The sequence below is a fragment of the Melospiza melodia genome, chromosome 2 (assembly GCF_035770615.1).
Source record: "Melospiza melodia melodia isolate bMelMel2 chromosome 2, bMelMel2.pri, whole genome shotgun sequence".
Lineage (NCBI taxonomy): Eukaryota > Metazoa > Chordata > Aves > Passeriformes > Passerellidae > Melospiza > Melospiza melodia.
The window spans coordinates 120253627-120277141 of NC_086195.1; the positions used below are offsets into that span (position 1 = coordinate 120253627).

At 38.3% G+C, this 23515-nt stretch overlaps 1 protein-coding gene across 1 annotated transcript in view; it reads left to right on the top strand.

Annotated features, from left to right (window-relative positions):
- Positions 1–23515, top strand: part of ATP10A (ATPase phospholipid transporting 10A (putative)) — a 109893-nt gene that overhangs the window by 84107 nt on the left and 2271 nt on the right. The window contains exons 10-19 of the mRNA XM_063149734.1: positions 174–735; positions 6034–6137; positions 6309–6435; positions 8574–8758; positions 10146–10467; positions 12752–12828; positions 16136–16261; positions 20573–20773; positions 22982–23062; positions 23153–23257. Of these exons, the coding sequence (XP_063005804.1) occupies positions 174–735; positions 6034–6137; positions 6309–6435; positions 8574–8758; positions 10146–10467; positions 12752–12828; positions 16136–16261; positions 20573–20773; positions 22982–23062; positions 23153–23257 (1890 nt within the window). The remainder of the gene's footprint in view (positions 1–173; positions 736–6033; positions 6138–6308; positions 6436–8573; positions 8759–10145; positions 10468–12751; positions 12829–16135; positions 16262–20572; positions 20774–22981; positions 23063–23152; positions 23258–23515) is intronic.

Consider the following 23515-nt stretch of genomic DNA (forward strand, 5'->3'; position numbering starts at 1 on the left):
TCCTCAAAATACAAATACCATTAGTTTTTGTCCTCAAAGAAATTGTACTCTTTAGTTGGAGATGCTTAGAGTGACTATCAGTGTCAGAATTCTTGTTCAACTTTTCTTTGGCATTTGTTCATTGGTGGCTTTTCTTCGGCATTTGTTCATTGGTGGCTTTTCTTCGTCTCAAGGTTAGAGACCGATTTGAACTAAAATCTCCAGTAAAAACCATTGAAGACTTCATACGAAGATTCACTCCAAGTCGCTTGACCTCCGGATCTAACAGCAGCAGTTCCTCTAGTCTAGCTACAAGCAAATCAATGCACAGATTTGGTCTGAGCACGCTTTCATCTACATCTACGGATAGCACTTTATTAAAACTGGAAGAGAAGCTGGCATACTCTGCACAGATGAATAACAATGGCTACAGCTCCCAGCAAGGCAGGACAGCTTTGGGGGGTGCACCTGAGGAAGGAGAACTCCGTTATGAAGCAGAGAGTCCAGATGAAGCTGCTCTTGTCTATGCAGCAAGGGCATATAACTGTTCTCTGGTTGGAAGGCTGTCTGACCAGGTATCAGTGGAGCTACCTCACCTGGGAACCTTAAACTTTGAAGTATTACATACGTTGGGCTTTGACTCCGTCAGGAAGAGGATGTCAGTAGTGGTCAGGCATCCTCTCACAGATGAAATAAATGTTTACACTAAAGGAGCAGATTCAGTTGTTATGGATCTTCTTCTCCCCTGCTCTTCAGGTATACCTCTTACTTACCTTTGGGGGGGTTGGGAGCCACTCAATTGCTGAAGATCTCATAATATCTTAATGCCTTGTCTAGCAAGTAGATTTGCATGCTTTTAATTTTGTAGAATGGCAACCATTACTCTTCTTTTATAATACTTTGTAATTATTGCAAATTTTCTGTAACAAATTACTGGTTCCTTACTTCACAAGAATGAAGATAATTTCTGTAGAAGATCTTCTACTTGCAAGCTTTATTTTAAAGGAATTTCTTACAACTCAGACAAAGCAATTTACATTTCTTTAGAAAAACCTGCCTGGCAATGCTTGGACAGTTTAATATTTTATATGAAACTGAAGTACTTTTTATTCCTATTTCCCTTTGTTTTATTTGTGAGTCCTTACATCCATTTGCTGAAATATGTTGCATGAAACAGCACATTTTTTCCTGTTTAACTATGCTGCTAAAGGGCAATGTGAATCCATCAGCCATCAAAACAGAAAGGTTGTGGCAAAAGACAGAGAGATGCTGTTCAGACAAGAAATCTTGGCTTCAAATACATAATTGACTAGCAAGAAACAGACATGTAGCTGTGGACATGGAATTTCCCTAAAGCATGGAGAATTCTTCAGCACCCAAATGTCCTAGGAAGCAGGGACAACTTTAAATGGCTAATTGTAATCAGTTGGTTTCAAGAAGAATCCTGTAAGTTTTCAGAAGTTAAAGGAAACTCATGGGTTTCACTTTGCATAAATCAGTTTGCATCTAATTTACTGTATTTTCAACACTGAATTTCATGCAGTGTTTAAAGATTACCCCAATATGAATGGACAGAGCCCCAAAGTGCTAAAGGTACTTCCCATGTTTCACTAAAGCATTGACTTTGTGGTTATTTTGACATTAGTTGGAGTAAACAATTGTGAAAGGCTTACACTGTGTAATTTTAGTTTAACGAAACACAGAAAAAATGTTGGCATTAGTTTTCTGGTTTCAGCCATATAAATCAAAGCTGAGCCAAAAAAAATTAAGAACAACTTGTCCTTAACTAACAACAAAGTATTCATGAATAATTTTCTATTAAAGATCTGATGTTACAGAAGGCATGTAGATCATGTATGGAAACTTCTGTCCTTCCAAACTATTAATGGAGAATCTTTAGCACTGAAAATTTCTAATACCAAGAAAATAATGATTGGAAATGAGTTTCTCAGAATGAGAACTGAACATTTAGAAAAGAAAAAATATTTTATGCCAGATCTTAAATTTTTTGCCGCCATATAACAGACTGTGTTCAAAGCTACAATGTCCATTCACAGTAGACTCAATGGATTAAGGAATTTTCGGAGAAATTTCAGGCAAGTCTAGGACCCACCTAGGTAAAAACCATAAGGCCAGTTAGAAAATTTAAAAATGGTGACATCATCAAAGATGATATATGTCAGAGAAGGAGCAGAGTTCCTGAAAGTCACTGTGGGAATGAGCAGTGTCTGTAGCTGGGCAAATACAGATTCCACCATCATTACAGGGAAGCAAATTGAAAGTGGTTCTGAAATTGTGCAGGAAGTCTTTTGTTTTGATTTGGGTTTTTTGTTTGTTTGGGGTTTCTTTAGCCCAAATTGAACTTTGAGTTCTGGTGTGCTTTGCTTTTGCAAGCAATGTAAAGTGCATCCACTAGAACACCGTAAGCAGTTCCCCTTGTTTTTTGTAGTCCTCTTAAGCCCCTGCTGGCTTCAGTAATTCTGTATGTTTCAGCAGATCTGTCTGTAAAGCATTTGACATTTCTCTTGAGTATCTTTCATGCCTGGAACTGAATTTGCTGTCTCTGCCTGAAGTATCCTAGTGTCAATGGATGTAGAGGGAGCCCAAAAATATTTGTGCTGTGGCTGTTATGTGTATTGTGGGATCTGTCATTGGTTTTATCCAGTTCACTGGGGATGGTGGAACATGTGTGTGAGAGGAGATGTAATGCTACAAGAATTCAGTCATTTATCATTTTAAGGAAATTACTAAAAAGTGAATGGACACGACAGCTAATCCCACAACTTGGTCTTTGCTCTCTTAGTGCTTTAGGGACATGTGAACTGTACACTAGTTGAGCATGTGTCTTGAAACTTCTACCCTTAAACTGAAGGACCAAGGCAGCACCATGTCTGTAATCTCCCAGCTCAAGCACCACATGGCATGAAACAAAGATTCCTATTTGGAAGACTAAGTATTTTAGAATATGATGAGAGAAACAGCCTGAAATCAGAAGCAGAAGTATTATGTTTTAGCTTCCTTGTGTCTTACAGAAAAGTATAAATTGTCATGAGCCTCAAAATTTAAAAAGATTATTAATTGACTCCATTTGCTCTGCCTGTATATCTAGTTAAGACTGTGGAACCTAGTGTATTCTGATAGCAAACAGATATTTCCAAAAGCCTTGAAGTGATTCCCAAGAGAGTATTGTTTTCACTTTATCTCGACAGTCACCATGTTCATAAATAAGAAAGTTACTGTTTGAGTCAATACCCAGCTCGCACAGGAGCTGTGAACATAAATCATTGAGAAAACAATGACTGCACTGGCTTGCTGCAGCTGGAGATTATGGAAGGAAATGAAGAAGCAGAAGGCTACTAGCTCTCTGTCATTCTTCTGGAGGGAACTTCTTGCTGTTTTTCACTGACATGGGGCATGTGGTCACACTGCTCAGAGCAGACACTGCGTCCCAGCTAAAAAAAAGCATCTCCGCAACTGGGTTTTGTCTGCATGAGATCCCTTCCCTCCTCCTAACTTCTGAGCACAAGATCAATCTCAGGGTAGGACTGATAAGGCATATGAACAGCTGTAAGGGGCTTTAGCTGTCATTGGTATGCTGGAAATGAGAACTTGCACAGAAAATAGTATACACATCTCTAGTTGTAGAGAGTTGCTGTCTTTGTTCATTGAAGGAGGTATGAGTATTTAACATTATCATCACTGCATTAGCACCTGTGGTATTTAGACAGATCTGAAATTATTAACGCCACTTAACCTTAAAGGGATAGAAACAGCTTTTGATGTGTTTAAGCACCTATTGAAGTTTGCATCATTTGAAGCCAGTGAGCCACTGAAACAGCCACTCCCATAACATGATTTCATGTGGGATATGCAAAAAATATTGCATTTTTTCTAGAATGTTAATGTATCACAATAAATTGGGAAGAATGCTTGCCTGCTTTATTGTTCTAAAGTTTAAAAAACCTCACTAATACAAGAAGCCTCAAGGAAGTTTTGCTTCAATACTTCTCCCAGAAAAAAAACCCCTTACATTATACAGCAAAGTCACATGTACCAAAAAGGTTATAATGCACTAAGAGAAAAATAGCAAAATGAAACTGTGTTAGGCTGCTCATTCCTCCTATGCCTGTTTCCATATATAGTGTAAGAAAGGGCTTTCCAATTGCAAATAATACTTGTAGAGATGTCCTTCTGGAATAATATATCTGTATTGTCCCTTTGAGACAATCAACCGTGATAGCATAGGTAGTATTAATAGGTAGATGGACAGGCCTATGAGAATATTCCTACCAGTCAGTGTTCACCACGTGACCTTAATCAGATGAAGCTGAAATGAACATATGCAGGAATTACCACAATCTTTACAGAGTCCCTTAGGAACAACTATGTACCTATACTCTTGGATTTGCAGACCTAGAGAAAACAGAAAAGTCTTTAAAGGTGAGACAGTAGCTGTACAGTGAGTTAAATGTTCTGATACATGGTTGAGATAAATGGAACAAAAACCAAATATTTGGATTCCAAACTCACAGTTCCCTTATTTCTACAAAATCAATACATGTATGAGTTTGTCCTGGAGCATGTGGAAGCCCAATTATGCACTCTGCTGCTGTATAAATATGAAAGTGCTGAATGCTGTGTAACTTTATAGACAGATCTACGTATGCAGTTAACATATAGCAAGATCAAATTCAGTATGAGTGCACACTGGGTAAATGGGCACTGAAAAGTATAAACAGTAAGATACTTATGCATTCAAAATATATATACCTGTATTAAGTGCTTAGTACAGTGGCACAGTGCCCACAGGCTCTCAGTATGAGAGCACATCAGCACATTCAGTGCTGTACGTAGTAGGTCTCTTGAGGTGCCCAGACTTTGGGGTGAGGAGTGGTCACCTGACTCAGGGACTGGTTACTGTGCAGGTACCAGTAACTCAAATAGTGAACTTAGGAACAGGTCCAGTTACAGAATTATATCCTGAAATAATTCTACATCCCCCCAAAATATTCAGACTTTAGTAAAAAAAGTGTATCACATCAGGGAGTAGGGAAACCTGCCAGAATATACCAGTCATTCTCACTCAATGGCTCCAATCTTATAATTTACCCCCTTGTACGTTTACTAAAGTGCTAACCTTGAAATTCATATTATTAAAGATTACTACTACAGTACCTTTTTCATGAACTTGTCTCAATCCTAGATGATAAAAAAGATGCATTATCACTTGTTTTTAATTTTTGGAGACATTATTTCATGTAATAAGATGGAACAAAATGTGCTGCCATCATATTTAGTACTCTGTGTTGATCACAGAGTGAGCACACTACACCAGTCCCAGCTAAAGAGAGAAAAGAAACAGATGCTCAGTCCTCATTTTGAGTAGTTACACATGACTTTAAGTGAAGGGTAAAGCTAAGTGGAAGTCTTGCTGATGCATCCAAGGTAGAAGCTAGCTGTGAGGTCTGCAAGTACAAATTCTGCTCTAAATGAAATCACAGTCACACCCAGAACTTCTTGCATTGATTCTCTGATAGGAAGTATCAGTACAGCAGTAACAGACAAAAGGACCTTCATGCACTTAGATATTCAAAACAGAGCACTGTTTCCACTTCTTTCCAGATATTAGCCTTGGTGGAAGACTGAGTGCTATTTTTAAGTGTTGTTTTTCTGCACATGATGAGCTGTGGAGAAGCAGAAAAAACATTTGCTAGTAGCGTATTTGAAATCATACTTCTATTTCTGACAGTATTGTTTGCTGTGAAGATTATTGTGATTTCTTAAAATACTCAGGTGAAAGAAATACTTGAGTAGAAAAAAAGGTCTTTCTCACGTACATTCACAGTGACTTTTTAAAAGAAGGAAAACAGAAAAGAGAACAAAAAGATTAAAAAAAAAAACAACTTGAGTTTCCCAGGAAATATCAACACATCTTTAAAAGTATCAGTTACAAAGTGCTGGTACAGTAAGCACTGTATACAAGTTTTTATTCTCTGAGGCAATTCAGCTGTTGTTATTTTTCAACAAGTAATTTATGGTTTTATTCTTATCTAGATGACCCTCGGGGCAAACATCAAAAAAAAATACGAAGCAAAACCCAGAATTACCTTAATCTTTATGCTGTAGATGGGCTGCGGACTCTCTGTATTGCAAAAAGAGTAAGTAAATGCAGGCTTTTACTTAGCTTTTAAGGAGAGTCTTTACAAAGATTACTGAAGGTATTTATTATTTTATTGTTCTTGATTCCTAACTTCTTTTTCATTTTATTCAGTAAAGTATGAATGCCTTTGCATCGTGTTGACTGTGCCCTCACATACTCTTTGTAACAGGTTCTCAGCAAGGAAGAGTATGGCTGTTGGTTAAAAACTCATTTAGAAGCAGAATCCTCTATTGAAAATCGTGAAGAACTTCTGTTTCAGTCAGCACTGCGGTTAGAGAAGAATCTGCATCTGCTAGGTAATGAAATGAGAGCTGGACATGAAATTAAAATGTGATAAAAATTCTGAAAGCTTGGCTATGAAATCCGTTCTTTCCCTTAAATTGTTTCTGACAGTATAGAAATTGGCTTTTGTGGGACTTTATCATGGCTGTCATGTGCAGCACCACAAAGGAATAAGATATAATTAACATAAAAGACATACCCTGTTTTCCTGCTCCTCCTCATTTTATCACTAGTGAAGTAAGTGTAGTAATAGCAGGGATGAATTTGACACAATATCCTAAATGGGAACTGCTGCTTTAAAGAAGAGGAGGACTTGGCCCAAGGTGTCTACAGAATTTCATTAGTTCAGTGCTGCTTCAAGGTGTTGGAGGTTTCCTTGACTCCAGGGACACCAGAGACACACAAAGCAAAGCTCACAAACTGCATCTGTGAGAGGCATCAACTTTCATATACATCAGGTTCAGCACATGCACTCAGGGCCTGTGTATTCTGTGGCAAGGGGTTACAGTTAAAACCAGTGTGTGTAAAAAAGCAAGAGGTAAATCATACTCTTTTGAGCTGAGATGTTGAAAGATGTTCACCAATTGCCAGCATGGATCTGGGAGACAGATCCACCTCACCCAACTTCTAATGCGTCTACTACAGATCTCTAAGGCTCGACATATAGATGAGAAGACAAAAAGAGAAGACAAAAAAGTGTAGTTCATTTGGTCTGACTTAGATATCTGCTTTAGGATTAGATGAATCATGCCCTCAAAGTATCTGGTTTGGTTCTCTTCTCTGACTTAAAGGGGGGGATGAGTTGCCTAATTCAGACCAGAATAATCAAGATCCCACCATGGGTGTACCTGTTGGCTCTGGCTGCATTCTGAGGTTAAAAAAAAAACAAAACAAAACAAAACAAAACAAAACAAAACAAAAAACCAAAACAAAACAAAAAAAAAAAAAAAAAAAAAAAAAGAAGAAAAAAAGTGAGCTCTGGCCAGTAATAAACGATCAGTTCAGTCATTCCCTAAGAACCTCATACTGTGGTTTGTAACTTGCAATGATCAGTCATCATTAGGTTATGGGAGTAAAAATTCAGTATGAAATATATTTTTTTTTTTTTGGATAGCAATAGCTTTCCCAAAATTGCCCTAAGAATGTAAATGACTGGTGCTCAGACTTAAGGGGACTTCTGTTGTTAATTCTTTTTTTTCAAGGAAGAACCATAGAAGAAATAATTAGCTGAGAAAAGTTTGTTTTGTTTTTCCTGTTGTTCCAGGTAACTTGTATGTCTGTCACTTCCTCATTTGCTAGTGGCAGGGCTTGCATTTCCTCACATTGAAGTCTCTCTGACACTCAGTGGAACACTGATGTACCAGTGGTGACATTGAGCTTGGTCCTCGGTGCCTTTTTGCCACTTCTCATATATATGAAAATCTTGTCTAAGTCAATTGATTTATGTAAGCTTAAAACAGATACTCAGTGTCTTGTAACAGGTAGAAAGATGCATTGAAAGCATGAAAATGCACATTTTACTGTCACATCATGGTCAACAGATTTATGATTTATTCTCTGCTATATCTCATTTGGGCACCAGCATCTTTCTGCAAGAGCCGAGAGCAGCAACAAGGCACTAAAAGGTTTATGTTTGCAGTCTAATCTGCTGTTGCCAATCTGCAGTCCTGCTATTAGTCCCCTTCAAAAGAGAATTTCTAGTGACCCACTCTCTTCTTTCTGAGAAAAGGCAGTTAAGACCTTTAGGAACTGAAATTATCTCCAAGAACCAATGCTTCTCTAGCAACATTCAGGAGAAATAATATAGATATAGAGCATAGAGACAATAAGCCTTGTGAACCTCTGGAACTAGGAGTGGCATCTGGTGGCTTTTGACATTTTGAGTTCTGGATTGTTATTTAAAACTGTTTACCACAGCTACTTTCCTTTTGTCCTCCTCAATACCCCCCAAAAGTTGTCTAAATCTTGCAACCCTTGGCAGTTTAGCTGTCTCCCAGTAAAAGTGGCTGCTGGTCTGGTTGTTTTGGGTTTTGTTTTGTGGTTTTTATGATTGTTTTTTTTTGGGTTTTTTTTGTAATCTAAGCTTAAAATTCAAGGACAACCCTAAATGTTCATTTAATGTGGAATATTTTGCTTTTTTTTCTGTGCTTAGGTGCAACTGGCATAGAGGACCGTTTGCAGGATGGTGTTCCAGAAACCATCGCGAGCTTGCGCAAAGCTGGGTTGCAGATTTGGGTTCTTACTGGAGACAAGCAAGAAACAGCTGTTAATATTGCATATGCCTGCAAGCTACTAGATCATGATGAAGAAATTATCACTTTGAATGCTGAATCACCAGTAAGCAGATCCAATGTACAAGTTGACTATTTAACTAGTTTTGCTATAGTTTTGCTATATTTTCAACTTGTACAATTAAAAGTTTGATGGCTTTTTTCCTTTTCCTTTTTTTTTTTTTTTTTTTTTTTTTGTTTTTGCTTCTTTTCCTGCTTCAGCTGTAATTTTCAGGTAGGACATGGCTTTAAATACTTTTCAGTGAATCATGCTTCTAAACCATAGCCTCATGTATCATTACCTTACTGAAAACATATAACTGTGTGCAGTGAACTCCACCATGAATGAAAATATGCCATAGCAGCATAAATCACTTTCTTCGGTATGCATTCTCAAAACATCCCTACTTCTGTGTTTTGGCACTAATGGGTCTAAAAGCAACCTGTTATTAAGTACATGTTGAGAAAGAAAGCAATTAATAACCTGTTGAGAAATTGTACTTTATTTTATGCCACTGAAATGTAGTATTTAGATAACTCAGTCGTTCATGTTTTCTCAGGTGGCTTTTTCTCTGGAGATAAAATGACCAATATTTAAATTTTGACGCTAACAGTGAGAGGCAGAAAACCACATCTACAATAATGCCTTGCTTCCTAACAGACCTTTCCTAATCCTTCTGAATTACTGATCTTTCCGGTCCTCAACTTGTTGCAAGCAGTCACAAAGAGTTTACTGATATGGTCTAACATACAAGGAACCAGACTGATAGTGCTGTAGTCCTTTTATGGGGTGATAAAATTGGACTTCAGATCAGCAGAGGAGAGGTAGGCCGTCACTATTCAGCTCCAATTTCTTTCAAAAAGGAAGAAAAGATAACAGCAATTTCCATTCTTGGGTGTATCAACTGAACTGGTAAATTAATTTTCCATGTTTTTTCTTTTTAGTCATACTTTGCTGCAAGACCAATAGTATTTCTTTTAAATGTTCTTATATTCTCAATAACATCTTCTAGTTGAGTATGGCTAGGAGAGAGATTTCAGCTTAAATAACCTTTAATTGGCCTTTAACAATGCATAACTCTTTGATCTGAGTTGTGGGCGTATATATGGTGTTCATCACCATAATGGAGTTCATCACCATACTTAACTTGGTACCAATTATATATCATTTCTCAGCACTGTTATTCTGAGAAGGAGCTAAAAGAAATTTAGCATACAAAAGTACATGTTAAAGAAGAATTAGATTTTAAGCCTTTCTACTCTTTACTGTTGTTACATCTTCTGCAAGAGTTAAGTGTGTTCAGAACAAGTAGAAGATTATTAGAAATTAAAACTTTACCAGCATAGCAAATAATACATTCCCCATATTAGTTATGCCTAAACATACAGCAAACAGAAGCCTTTCAATACATGTTCTTTTCTCTCAAGCATTTTTATTTTGAATTTCTTTTCAGGAGACTTGTGCTGTCTTGCTGGAACAGTGTCTGCAATGCGTAGAGTCTAAATTTTCAAACAACACAATAGACGGAGCTACTGGAAACATGACTGTTGGGTTCACCCCTCTCTATCCACCTTCTTCCCCTGTGCTTTCCAGCTTGGGCCTAGTTATTGATGGAAGGACTCTAGCTTATGCCCTGGAACCCACACTAGAAGATAAATTTCTTGCACTAGCCAAGCGATGCCGTTCAGTCCTGTGCTGTCGCTCTACTCCACTCCAAAAGAGCATGGTAGTGAAACTAGTCAGAGACAAACTCAAAGCAATGACCTTGGCAATAGGTAAATACCTCCGTTTATACTAGTCTGCCTTGATGTATAATGTGTCTTGAAAATTTTGATTCTTTTTGACACGCAACAGATCCCTCCCAGCTGCCTCACAAATGAAGCAGCCTTCCAGTTTTGTCTGAAAACATGTTGAACAATTCTAATATATTTATTCTAACATACTTACTCAAAACCAGGATAAAGCTCTGGAGTAGTATTTGGGATTTCTTCCTTCACAAGTTAGATAATCAGAACCTAGTTATGCTAAGAGGTTTTGACATGTGTAAACACAGCTGTGAAGAACTGGGTTATCTTATGCTGTGCAAAACACTATTTTGCAATCACTGTATTGCACCCAAAAATACTGTGCTCAGTGCTGTTTCACCCAATCATGCCTAAACTCAAGGTTCTGTCTTTATCATCACAAGGCAGCCATAAGCACAGGCTATGACTTGGCCTTGTTAGTATAGAGAGTGGATTTACAACTGGTGTCATAACAACACTTACACTTCCCACCTAATCACTCAACTGGCAAAGGGGAGATTTTGGCAGTCCATCTCTGTTAAGTTTGACAGGATCTTCCCTGTTTCTATGATTTTTACACAAGTCAATCAGCTCTTCTTACCCTAGCTCAAGTTTAGGTTCATGTTTCATTTGAAGATATGCTTTCAGCATATACTGTCACAAATACACTTGTTTTCATCTATCTGTGTTGGTTAATTATATCTGGAACACACATGGGTGGGACCTGCCCATGAGAAACCCTAAGTACATATAAAAATTGTATATCAACATCACCAAATATGTGCTGATTATGACAATCTTCATGCTGAATGTATTATATCTTGCTCAAATATTCCTCCCTCCCACTGAATTTATATCTTTGGCTAACTGACAATAATTTTCATATGTTGTAAAAAACATCTGGCTCATTAACTTGAATTATCCAGAATGCTTAAAAACACTAGTGGAGACTGGGCAGCTTGTATGTTCTTTCTTTCTGAGCAACTTGAGCCTATGAGTTGAGCTTAAGCTCCTGCTCTGGCTTAAAGCCTAGGTGTATGCATCCTCCCTTTTAACTAACACAACCTAATTTGGGTTGTAGCCTGGAGAAAAGGAGACGCAGGGGTGGCCTTTTCACTCTCTACAATTTCCTGAAAGGAAGGACTTCTTCCTTGTAGTCAGGTTGATCTCTTTCTCCAGACAGCAGCCGACAGAACCAGAGGACACAGTCTTAAGCTGCACCAAAGGAAATATAGGTTGGATGTTAGGAAAAAGTTTTTATGGAAAGAGTGATACAGTACTGGAATGGTCTGCCCAGGGAGGTGGTGGAGTCACCATCCCTGGATATCTTTAGAAAAGGATTGGGTATGGCACTCAGTGCCATGGTTTAGTTGAGGAGTTAGGACATGGGCTGGATGATCTTGAAGGTCTCTTCCAACCTTGTGATTGTGTATCACACAGTCACAAAGACATCAGCTTTGTCTGGTGAGTGGCTACCACTCTTACACATGCCAACAGGAGGGAAACTGATGACATGTGGTGGGCACCTCAGCCACTGAAGTTCAAAAGCAAGTGTCTTGTTATAAGCTAACACAGTGTCATTTTCCATTAGTACGCTGGCTGTAAATTTAAGAGGATAAGAACTAGATACATATCTCATTCTGGTATCCTGTCTACAGCACCTATCACTTGTGGGATCATGATTGCAAGCAGAGTAGGGAGTGGTGGCTCTGCAACCAGTCCAGTTAAATTGCCTTGCATGTACTGAAGATCTCAGACTGGTCAACCCTACTCTCTTGACTTTTTCTTTCATTCATCTACTTTTTAACTTTTTTTAGTATTTTGCAGTGTAGACATTTTCGTTGGCTTTAGGCCTTCTTGCACATTTAATTCTTAGTCATACCTGATTGCAGGCAGACTCTTAATCAGGAAGCAGAAGTATTGTGGATGCTTATTTTCATCATTCTGCTGTTTACTATTGGTGCAGTTAAAGCCTGATACCTAAATTTTAGGTATTATTAAAAAGAGATGGATTTGTTTTATTGTTACTTTCCTGTGATAAAAAGATCTAAAAGATCAGAATGTCTTGGAAAATTTGCAAGCTTTGAACTTTATATTTTAAAGGTGTATCCTCTCCTACAGCACATCTCCCTTACTATAAACAACCAACACTTAGTAAATATCTCTCTTACTATACTCAACCAACACTCAATAGCAACTGTTTTTCCTTTGTTTTGTTGCTGCCAGCTATTGTTGATCTGCTAGTGACAGCAAAACTGCATTTTGTCATCTTTAGGTGATGGTGCTAATGATGTCAGCATGATCCAAGTGGCAGATGTTGGTGTGGGGATTTCTGGTCAAGAAGGCATGCAGGTAATCTTGCTCATCCATGAGGGCATGAAACACTTCTTATCGGTCACATTTTTCAGACTGCCTCTGGATAGTCAGCACAAGTAAAGGAAAAGCAGCAAGTTGTGCTGAGGAGTGCCAGTTTTGTCTTAAAAGGGCTCTTTCAGCTTGAGTTTGAGCTCACACATGTTCTGAGATCCATGGCTGTTTACAAACACTCTGCCTTCACAGAAAATTGAACTTAGCAGATCTCTCTAAGCAATATGATTAAAGAAATAATTTGCTAAATAATTGTTTAAAGGAGAAAAAAAACCTCAGCTGTGCATTATTTAAGAAATAAAGGTTCATGTTATTCCCCTCTCTCCTGTATTGCTTGGGTATACTTCTTCTATGGAGTGGCTGCACAAGCCAGTACAATTGATGTAATAGCTATTTGTATAGTGTGGTGGTGACCCTTAGCCCAGCCACCCACACATCTCACTCACTCAGCTTATTCAGACAGCAAAACAGTAAATAAAGTAGAAATTGTGGCCTTTTGCAGAACCACTGCTCCTCACACCTTATAGCAAGTCTTGGTTTGGCCACATTTCCAGTCAAAGGGAATAGCAGGATGAAGGTGCTTGCCTTGTAGTCTCCTGAATGTGGTCCATCCGGGGTTTACTGCATTTACCACTGTGTAAGAGGTACTTCTCTCATCCCCAGAAGAGAGGATGTATATGTATAGGATGTATGTATTATCTCAGCCTCCTCTACTGCTAGTGCAGATCAGTTGCAGTGTCAGGACCAGACGTGGCAGTAAGACACAGAGAATGAGGAGGATACCTTATTTCCACAACCTGCCTTGTATTTGGGCAGGCTGATTGCAAGAGAAAACAGAGTAGCTGAGTATATGTCAAATAGCTCTACCAGGAAAGTGGGAAGTGTTTCCATCCTGAGGACCTGAGCAGATGAGCATGCTCCTTAACTTAGTTACCAGTGGGTGGTTCTCTGACCCAAATTGCATTTTTTGCAACATTGGCTGGATGTTTTGCTCAAAAAGGAAGAGAGGCCTCCCTCACACAGTACACAAGTTGGCTGTAGAATTTTATTTAATGGGATTTTGTGAATGCTGTCATTTATTTGGGTCGACACAAAAAAACTTATAAAACAAAAATGTAATTGAGCTATGAACTTGGGTATCAACTTTTTGCATTTTCTGACTCCTGATCAGCAGAAGCTAGGACAGGTCACTGGAGAAAAGTCAGTGGATATTTTTCTTATTTATCATGCACTTTTCACTGTGTATGCATCTTCAAATCCTGCAGGCAGTCCAAGCTCCAGAGAGCTCAGAGAAGGCTGGTTTTGTGGGCTCCCCTCCAAACCTATAAATTTAAAAAAATATGCTGCAAACATTTTTCTTGGGTCTTACCACCTCTTATGAACTTACCAATAAGCTCCATCATCTATGTATTAATTCAGATACTTTTTTTTCCTAATGCAGACATAAACTGTTCATAGCATTTTTTGACTCTTTGCCCTTTTATGCCACTTTCAGTTCAGCTCGTACACTTATAATAACTGGTTCTCAAATCCTCTGGCTTTTGCAGTGTATCCAGGTCTGAAAGCTGTTGTCTCATTAACTCATTAAACTACCTGGTTTTATTTCTAAATGAAAGTTCAGCAGAGTTGAAAATGTTTATAGATTGCTTCCCTTACTGCGAGTCCTAAGGACCCACACAGACCTCTTTACTATGAACAACTGTCAGAATTGCACACATGCAGGTACTCAGAAGGTGTTGAGCATTTAGATGCCTAAGACAGCAATACTGTCTGATTTATTTTCTTTTCACATTCTGTGGAAGCATGTGGAGCTGGAGGAAAAAAAAATAAATGTGAAAATCAAGTGGGTATTTTGAGCCTAAGTAAACATGCAAATGTAATTGGATAACATATCTTTCTCTCTATGTTCCTCACCATAAAAAAAATGGAATAAAAAAAGAAAAAAATCGTGACACTTCTCAGAGCTTGCTGAGAAGTACTGTGTTAGAAGCACAAATGAAGCTAACGGGTTTGTTTTGACATTGGAATAGGCTGAGATGGGGTGGAGGACAAGGAAGCAGACATAGCATAGCTGTTTTCTACTCAAACTGCAAGATAGCTGTGTGTCTGCAAGACAAATCAGACTTCAGTGCAGGGAGGTTTTAACAAGTGTGTCTCAGTACCTGAGAAATCCTAGGATGTGTCAACATATTAAAAAGTTTCTCAGTCCTCATATATAGCTACTGCTTAAATTGCAATGCATTTTTACACCTTCTCTTGCATACTGTTTTAGAGTTTATTTTATTAGCTTCTACAAGCACCTACTTGGGAAAACTAAGCCCTTTTGATGTTTTACCAAGAAAGAGAATTAGGAAAACTTAAAAGGAAATATGTCTCTCATTTAAAAATACAGCCAAAGTATATCTAGCAGAGTGTAAGGAAGATACTGCTCCTTTGGAGGTTTTCACCTTTCCTCCTGTTTTTGCTGAACTGAATTGTGAGAAGAAAGGTGATACCAAAACAGAAAAAGAAATGTAAAATAATACTAAATTAAATCTTAGTGTGATCTTAGGGATAAGGAAAATCATGAAACACCCCTGATAACACAAGTAGGTCTCATCTAGATACACAGTACCCTGAAATTTAGTCAGAATTAGAGAGAAACTGTGATTCATTTTGTCAGTGTCATCTGACAGTCTGCACAGTCCCAGAGGACTCTCATCTAGTGTGATTTTTTCTCATACACAGTTACAGAAAATGTGTGATTTTAAAAATCCCTCAAAATACTGATATCTCAGGACAGCCAAGTAAACTGTATAAACCAGGTCTGCAAATTAAATTAAAACTAATATTTTTGTTGTTTTTTCTTTTAAAGTCAAATCATTATGATGCAACCACTTAATTGTGCTGTTCTCATCTTTTCCTCTGGAAATTCATTTTGCCCTGTAAGTGCACTGTAGTTTTTACAGAGAAAGATAGAGCCACCAAGGTCTTCACACACGAGCCTTGGGCTTTCATGCTCGTGCAACTGCAATTGCCAGCCATTCTCCCACCTCCAGCTCTTTGTTGTTGCTTGTCACCATCTGCAATGCAGGCTGTAATCTCCTCTGGGTGAGGACCGGGTTGCCTTGAGTTTGCTTGTGGGTATTGCACATCCATGCAGCAATAGCTGCGCTTCGTAAGCACTGTCATGAATTTCATTCTTCATGAGTACAACTTCCACTGCCTGCAGGAGTTGAGAAGATGACTAGATTCATTGGTAGTGTTGAAGGGGTGCTTTACAATAACGACTCCAACCTTTGTTTCGTTGAAGGCGGTGATGGCGAGCGACTTTGCAATCCCGAGGTTCAGGCACTTGGAGAAGCTTTTGCTTGTTCATGGCCACTGGTGTTATTCCCGACTCGCCAACATGGTGCTGTATTTCTTCTACAAAAATGCAGTAAGTGTTTGACTTGGCAGCTTTATGGCACCACATGTTTCCAGGGTTTATTTTGTGCTAAGTGAGCATTAGGTCAGCCTTCAAATGGTTTATAAATAAGCTGCAAAGAAATTTGCAGAGCTGAAAGACAGCTGGCTGCCATTTGCAAAAATACGGGACGCACTCCATAACAGCTACAGTGTGCTGCTGAATGTGCAAATTAGGTAACACAAATAAAAAGGGCTGCTGAAGAAAAGTTTCTTTACTGAGCAGTTTTGCAGAATTTAGCTGGCTGGATATGGGAGTCTTCAATGCCAAAGTCATCCGACATTGGTCCCAAGCAGCAGTTGAGTGTGTTTTCTCTTCCTGACTTTATCTCATTGTTGTTTATGAATCACTGTACATATTTCCTGGTGCCTTGAGATAATTTGAGTCCTCTCTGTGTCTCAGATGCAGAGACTGGGAAGGTTTTTTCCCTTGATTTATCTTATTTCCAACTAATCAAAAGAGCTCATTAGAAAGGAAGCACATGGTGGTAAAGAACAGACGACGGGTCTGTGTTTCCTCCCTGGTGCATGAAACAGGACTCAATCCAGTACTGGGCATCAAGCCAGAAGCAGCTCAACTCCTTGGCCTCAACAAAGGCCCTTTGCATTGATCTTGGAGTACAAAGATGATTGATTGAAAACAGCCTAACAAGGAAACCAAGAATACCACCAGCTGGGTGGGAGTCACTGGCAGGCACATATATTTGCTCACTTGCAACAGCTACAAATCACTTTGGGAGCAAGGCATATGAAGAAGCAAGAAAAAGAGGAGAGATAGAGCTCTCATATCTCTGTTTGCTTCAAAGGGCAATGTATGAATTGTGTGCAGGAGACTGGATTTTGTCCTCAGTATCAGAAGAAAAGTGGCTTTCAGTTTTGTAAAAGTTGCTTTCCAATTTTAATCTAACCCTCGATTTTTATCAGAAGGAAACCATTATTTGCTCAAAATTTTGAACATCACCAGAATACCTAAGGGTGCTAAAGGATTAATGAAGTGTCTTTTTGTTAAAACAAGCATGTTAAAATACATTCTGTGGTCAGAGCAGGGACTGCATGCAAGTGCCCTCTCAGACATAGAAGAATGAAGGGACTTTGTAATCTGAGCTGCTGCTTGAGTCAGAAATAGCAAGCAAATTTAAGTAATGCTGCACTGAGTGGAGAGCCACCTGTTGAAGTACAGCAGTGAAACGTGGTGGTGTTCAGATCCATCAGTTTTAAGGCTTAATCCTGAATGATGCTGAACATCTGTACTCCCACCCCCAGTGCTGGATGTGTTCAGATCCATCAGTTTTAAGGCTTAATCCTGAATGATGCTGAACATCTGTACTCCCACCCCCAGTGCTGGATGTTTCCAAGGTACCCATTGACATTATCAAATCTGAACTTCCAAGAGCTGTATGCATAGCCATCTTATATTAAAAATTAAAAAAATAAACCCAGAAGTAATGCACATAAGACACTCCAGCAATCAGCAGCCAGAGATGCTGCTTATACATCAATGCTTTTGTTCAGCTTGGGTAAAATCTTCCATTTTCTGTGGTACAACTGCCCTTGATTACAAGTATTATTTCTCATGCCATTTTTAATAAGACATTTTCAGAAGCTACTGCCTCAAGGCTAGAAAATAACTGAAGAGATCTCTTTGTGTTGGCTGTGTTTTGGCAGCCTTCAAAGCTTCCTGAGAAATACTTGTTGCTTCTGACTCAAAACTGTAGCTGGATATCCAGCATATAGACATGAATACGCCTGACACAGTGCCTGCCCTTAAGGAAAGATTGTCAAAAATGGAAAGATAGGAGCACCTGAACCTTCTGCAAGGAGACTATTCTGGATGATTCTCCACAGAGAGTCAAGATAGCTGCACTGCAGACGTTCTGCAAGTTTTCTGTTTGCTTAAGTGGTTTCTTTTTCCCATTTGTTCATACTGTGAAATTTTCCATTCTCCGCTAGAACCTAGCTAATTTAAAATTTAAACTTCACATTGCTGCAAAAGCCATTTTGAAACTTAGATGACTTCTCCAAGAAGATGTTTAGCTTCATGGAGATGATAAAAATACAAGTAAAATATAAACTAAAACATAGCATGATAGGCAATATCTGAGCTTGATGAAAAGGGATTTCATGTAAACAAATTTTACCTGCACATCTTCCTGTTTATACATTGTCTCTGCAAGGCAGCACTAAAATTTTTTTAACATATACTTCATTCACTGAGAAATTCTCTCTGGGACCACATTCATAAAACAGTCTCATCTGGCGGGGGAGAAAGGGAAAGATTTTTTACTTAAAATCTTTATGTAAATTTGTTTTGTCTTTTTCAGAGTGGTAATACACAGAGGCAAGAGAGAACATTTGAAATAAAATTTTAAAAACTTGTTTAATACAAAATAAAATTTCAGGAGAAAAAAAATATTATTTAAGCCTCATTTATTTGTAAAGCTTTCTTCAACAGCACTACTAAGACCCATAGTAGAACTGGAAGGAAGATTTTCAGCTGACTGTATTTTCATCAAACTATCTATTTTTGTCAGAGCCAAATTTTTTCCAAGACAGGTTAGCAAGGCTCTAGAGAGAAAATTTACTATCTCCAGGATTAGCTGCATATTGTTTTAAAAGAGTGATAAAAAAGTACATAAATTTACATATTTATTGTAATTTCTTTTTGAGAAATTACTCAAGAATTTTTTGTTGTTGTTTTTGGTGTGGAGAAGAAATAATTTTCAAAATATGTTCAGTTTGGGAATGAAACTGCTGTGTCCCAGACAACTGTACTGAAGAGGGTAAGCTTTGGTAACTCAGTCTTGTTTGGGCCATAGGAAGATATTTTTCTTGAATTACATTTACAGAAACATCTCTAGAGGTTGTACTTACAAAAATACTACCATTTAACTTTCCCTAGGGTAATTTGTAGAATGGGCTCACTAACAGTGAGGTGTATTTGCTGCTCATATACAAGACACTTCAATGTAGTATGTGAACCTTCCCTGAGCATTTATCTACTTTATGTATATATATATATACACATACACACGCGCGCACACACACACACACACATATGTACATTTGTGTGCTGCAGGATGTTCCTCTTATTCTGTGGCAATTCCCCTTTACAAGACAGGTTTACTCTCCTTAAATGAACAGCTTTCATTGACTAAGCACAACATAGCCTTTTTTTTCCTCCTATGTTTAATTTTCAACCACATTTGGGCACACAGATAGAATAGATCTGTATTTTCCTCTATATAACGAAAATTCATGAAGGATTAACATTCTCCATCTGACTGAAAGCTTTTTGAGAACAGAATACAAAAAGAAGAGGAAGTGAAAGGAGAGGTTATGTCGTTTCCCATCTTCATCTTTAAAGTAGGAAAACCCTCAACAGTTTCCAACAGTTTTCTGGTTTTAATCACTCTACAAAAAATAATAAAAATTTTAGTCTTAGGGGAACCAAGCCTGGGAATTTATTTCCTTCTCTAGGAAGCTGGCTATCTTTTTCTAGGCCTCAAGTCCTTCATCAGCATCTGAAATCAGCACCTTTATTGAGCCCTCTGGATTCTCTATGCTGAAGACATTGTAGAAAAAATGAGTTGTGTGGTTTGTTTCTTTTTGGGTGATTCCTACCCAAGTAGATGAACAACCCCTCTGCATCTGTGTATGCATCTGATTCCTTCCTTGAGCTGAAGAAGGAGATTGAGGAATCTTTACAGCACTGCTAATTTGCTGAGTGTCAAAGCACAAAGATTGAATAGTTAAGATGACTTTTCTAGACCTTACAGTTTCACCTTCCTTACTGCTACTGGTCTCATGTTGATCTTGAGAGAAGGCTCTGCATTTATCTGTTGTAAACTGCAGAAGTCTCCCAAAACATCTCCAGCCAGCAGAGGGTGTTAATGTGGCAATTCTTGTTCTTACAGTAGCTGTGTAAGTGCTGTGACATCAGTACTCATTTACCTAGAGGTCAGTGGTGGTTGGGAGAGCTTTTTACAGTTAGTTAAATTGCACTTCAGTGTTTCACTTGAACTGAAAGTGAATTTTGTGTGATGCCCGAGGTCTAAGGTTGCAGCAGCACAAAGACTTGCAGGTGTGCCAGGTGTTTGCAGCTTAGCCAAGTGGTACATGCATCAGGAAGTGAGTTAAAGAGCAGGTATCCTCACAAGGATTGCTCACATGTTCAGCATTCATAGATAAGTTCTTGCAGAGCTGGAATGAGAATGATTTCAGAACACAGTGGGATGATGATCCTCCTTATCTTGTTATATTTACAGCATTACTTGTTCTGTTTCAGATGTTTGTGGCCCTTCTCTTCTGGTACCAGTTCTACTGCGGGTTCTCTGGCTCATCAATGATTGATCAGTGGTATCTGATCTTCTTTAATTTATTCTTCTCTTCTCTTCCACAACTGGTTACTGGTGTGCTGGATAAGGATGTGCCAGCTGAAGTGTTAATTGCTGTACCTCAGCTTTATAAAAGCGGACAGAATATGGAGGTAAAAACTTCTTGATTGCTGCAGTTTCTTTCCTGAACATCTTTAGTTTTGACTGAAAACCAGCTCTGCTCCCAAAGAGTAGATGAGTGGTAAATACAGTCTGAGAAGTCAGTGTTATTACTCTGTGATACTTCTTATCTGAGTCAAAATGCCAAAAGTACACCTAAACAAAAGACACACTAACAAAAAAAGCCCCAGCCAGCCATATTTTTAATACGTGTCAGGAGAGAAGGCTGGATGATTTAATTAAATCTAAACTGAACACCTCCTTCTTGGTCCAGGGTCACAAATAATGAAAAAAAAAAAAAACCAAAACAGATTGCACTTTGTAGCTAGTGCAGGCTTTTACAGAATAACCTCACAGTACTTATTCAAAACGTCACTTCCCAGCCCTTTACAAAAAGAAGACAAAGATGGCCTTGGTAATAAGCACTTAAACTTAGTCTCTGAGGGAAGTAGTCACAGATGACAGATTCAGCTGAAATATCCATTGAAAACACCTTGTCCCCATCTGCTTGAATTGCACAATGAAAACAAAAGGAATTGCAGGAGAAATTTGAGCCAAACCATTCCTGGTAATTACAGGTACAGTGTACCGTGGGAAAATCTTGCTGTTTGGCAAACTATCTATATGGGGAGGACCTTGTTTTGAGGGCAAAAGCCTTCTTAAAAATGTCTTACAAAGCTGTCCTCTTAGAGGACACACTAAGTGGTTTTTGCCTCCAAGTGTACACCTGTATTTGGTACCCCACACATGTAGTAGCATTGCTAGATACTCTCCTGGAAAGATGAAAGGAGAATTTGAGTATAACTTATTTTAGTCCATTAGTCCAAACTCTGTCCTTTTCATCTGTTGTTTTCTGTTTTCTACATTTCTTCTGTTTCAGTGCATCGCACTTGAAAGATCTGTACTATTAATATCTTCCTCTCTTGCACATTTTTAGGATGATAGAAATCTTGTAATGCCTTAAGGCTTGTTGGGAGGTTATGTCTGCCTGTCTTCAGCTGGCAAACTGAGAAGTCTCCCAGGTTCACAGAACAGTTATTTCTCATAGAGAAGCCCAGAAATCATTTTAAGTTTTTTTGTTTGCTTGTTTCTTTACGGTTTTTGTTTGGTTTTTGGGTTTTTTAAAATCTATTGATCATATTCCCTTTATAGTTACCTAAAAAGGGATTTTAAAAACCTAAAAATCTTGTTTGAGGTGGGATCTCTTTCAAAAAGGACCTATAGTATTGTAGAATAGTTTAGATGGCACTGGAGGCCATCTGATCCAGACCCCTGGTCAAAACAGCTGCAAACCAGGATGAGGTTTCTCAGGTCTTTATCTAGTCCAGTTTTGAATGTCTCCAGCACTGGAGATTCCAGAATTCCTCTGAGCAGCCTGATGCAGTAATTAACCATGCTAGTTCAGGAGGCCAAGTAACATCATAATACTTTCGAACCATCTTTCCATTCCCATTTTTAGTCTACAATGATATTTTCCACAAAAGGAAGAAGACCTGACCAAGCTAGTTATTGGAGATGTAGAATATATACCAAAATTACATAACCATTTTTCCATTTATAAACTATTTTTCCTTATATCTAGGTCCCTTATATAACCATCCATATCCCTGCAATTGTATATTTCTGTAAACCAAAATGTTAGTTTAATATTGGTTTTTAGCAAGCAATTTTATGCACATACTTAGAGATGTGTATATATATATATATGTTTTATATAAATATTTGTAGCATAAATTGCTGCATGAATTGCCACTAAAGACCTTTGTTGTGAATGTTCTCTAAGTACATGTGCATTTTCTGTTTTCTGCCAATAAATACCCTGTGTTTGTGCTTATGCCTCTGTGATGTAGAACCCATTTATTCCTGTTCATTAGTGGTCTGACTGTAGTGCATAAAAAAGGGCACCTTCATAAATGTTTCCTGGCCTGAGCATCAGATTAAAATTACATCCTCTGCCAAGGAAAAAAAAAAACCAAAAAAAAGAAAAAAGAGGTAAAATACTTTCATCCCAGAACAGAGTGACTTGCAGGTAGACTGTTCATGCTTCATCCCCCAGGGTAGCTAAATGATTGGCAAAGTTATGAAGCTATTTTCCCAAGCCCTTAAAACTGCCCTTGAAATATCCCCCTCAAAATACCTATCCTGGCAGAGAGGATCTTCATTATGATCTGATCTTCTTTATGTTTTTTTTAACAACACAGGAGTACCAACCACACATGTTTTGGATGAACATGATTGATGCTATGTATCAAAGCCTGGTTTGCTTCTTCATCCCCTATTTTGTAAGTGTTTGGTTTAAGCCATTCTATTTCAAGCATTTGGAGGAGAACTGACAACACAGCTTGGGCTAAATTCTGTCTTCTTTCTTACAGACTTACTATGATTCAGAGGTGGATATCTTCTCCTGGGGAACTCCCATCACCACAATAGCTCTTTTCACCATCATCCTGCATTTGGCTATTGAAACCAAAACTTGGGTAAGGTACCCACAGCCTACATAGATGTATGCCAGCCACTGGCATGGACATAATTCTTCTCTTAGTGCCACCTTTCAAAAACATAAGATGGTTGCTCCTTTCCCTCAGTACATTCTGTTTTTAGCAGGCATTTTAAAAAAGCATGGAAAGGGTTTTAAAATATGATCTGCAAACAGCTTTGTAGTGTTGTATTTATAAGAGTTTTTAAATATACAAGACTCTAAACTCTTTGCTGTGCATAGATTTGACTCCAGAAAT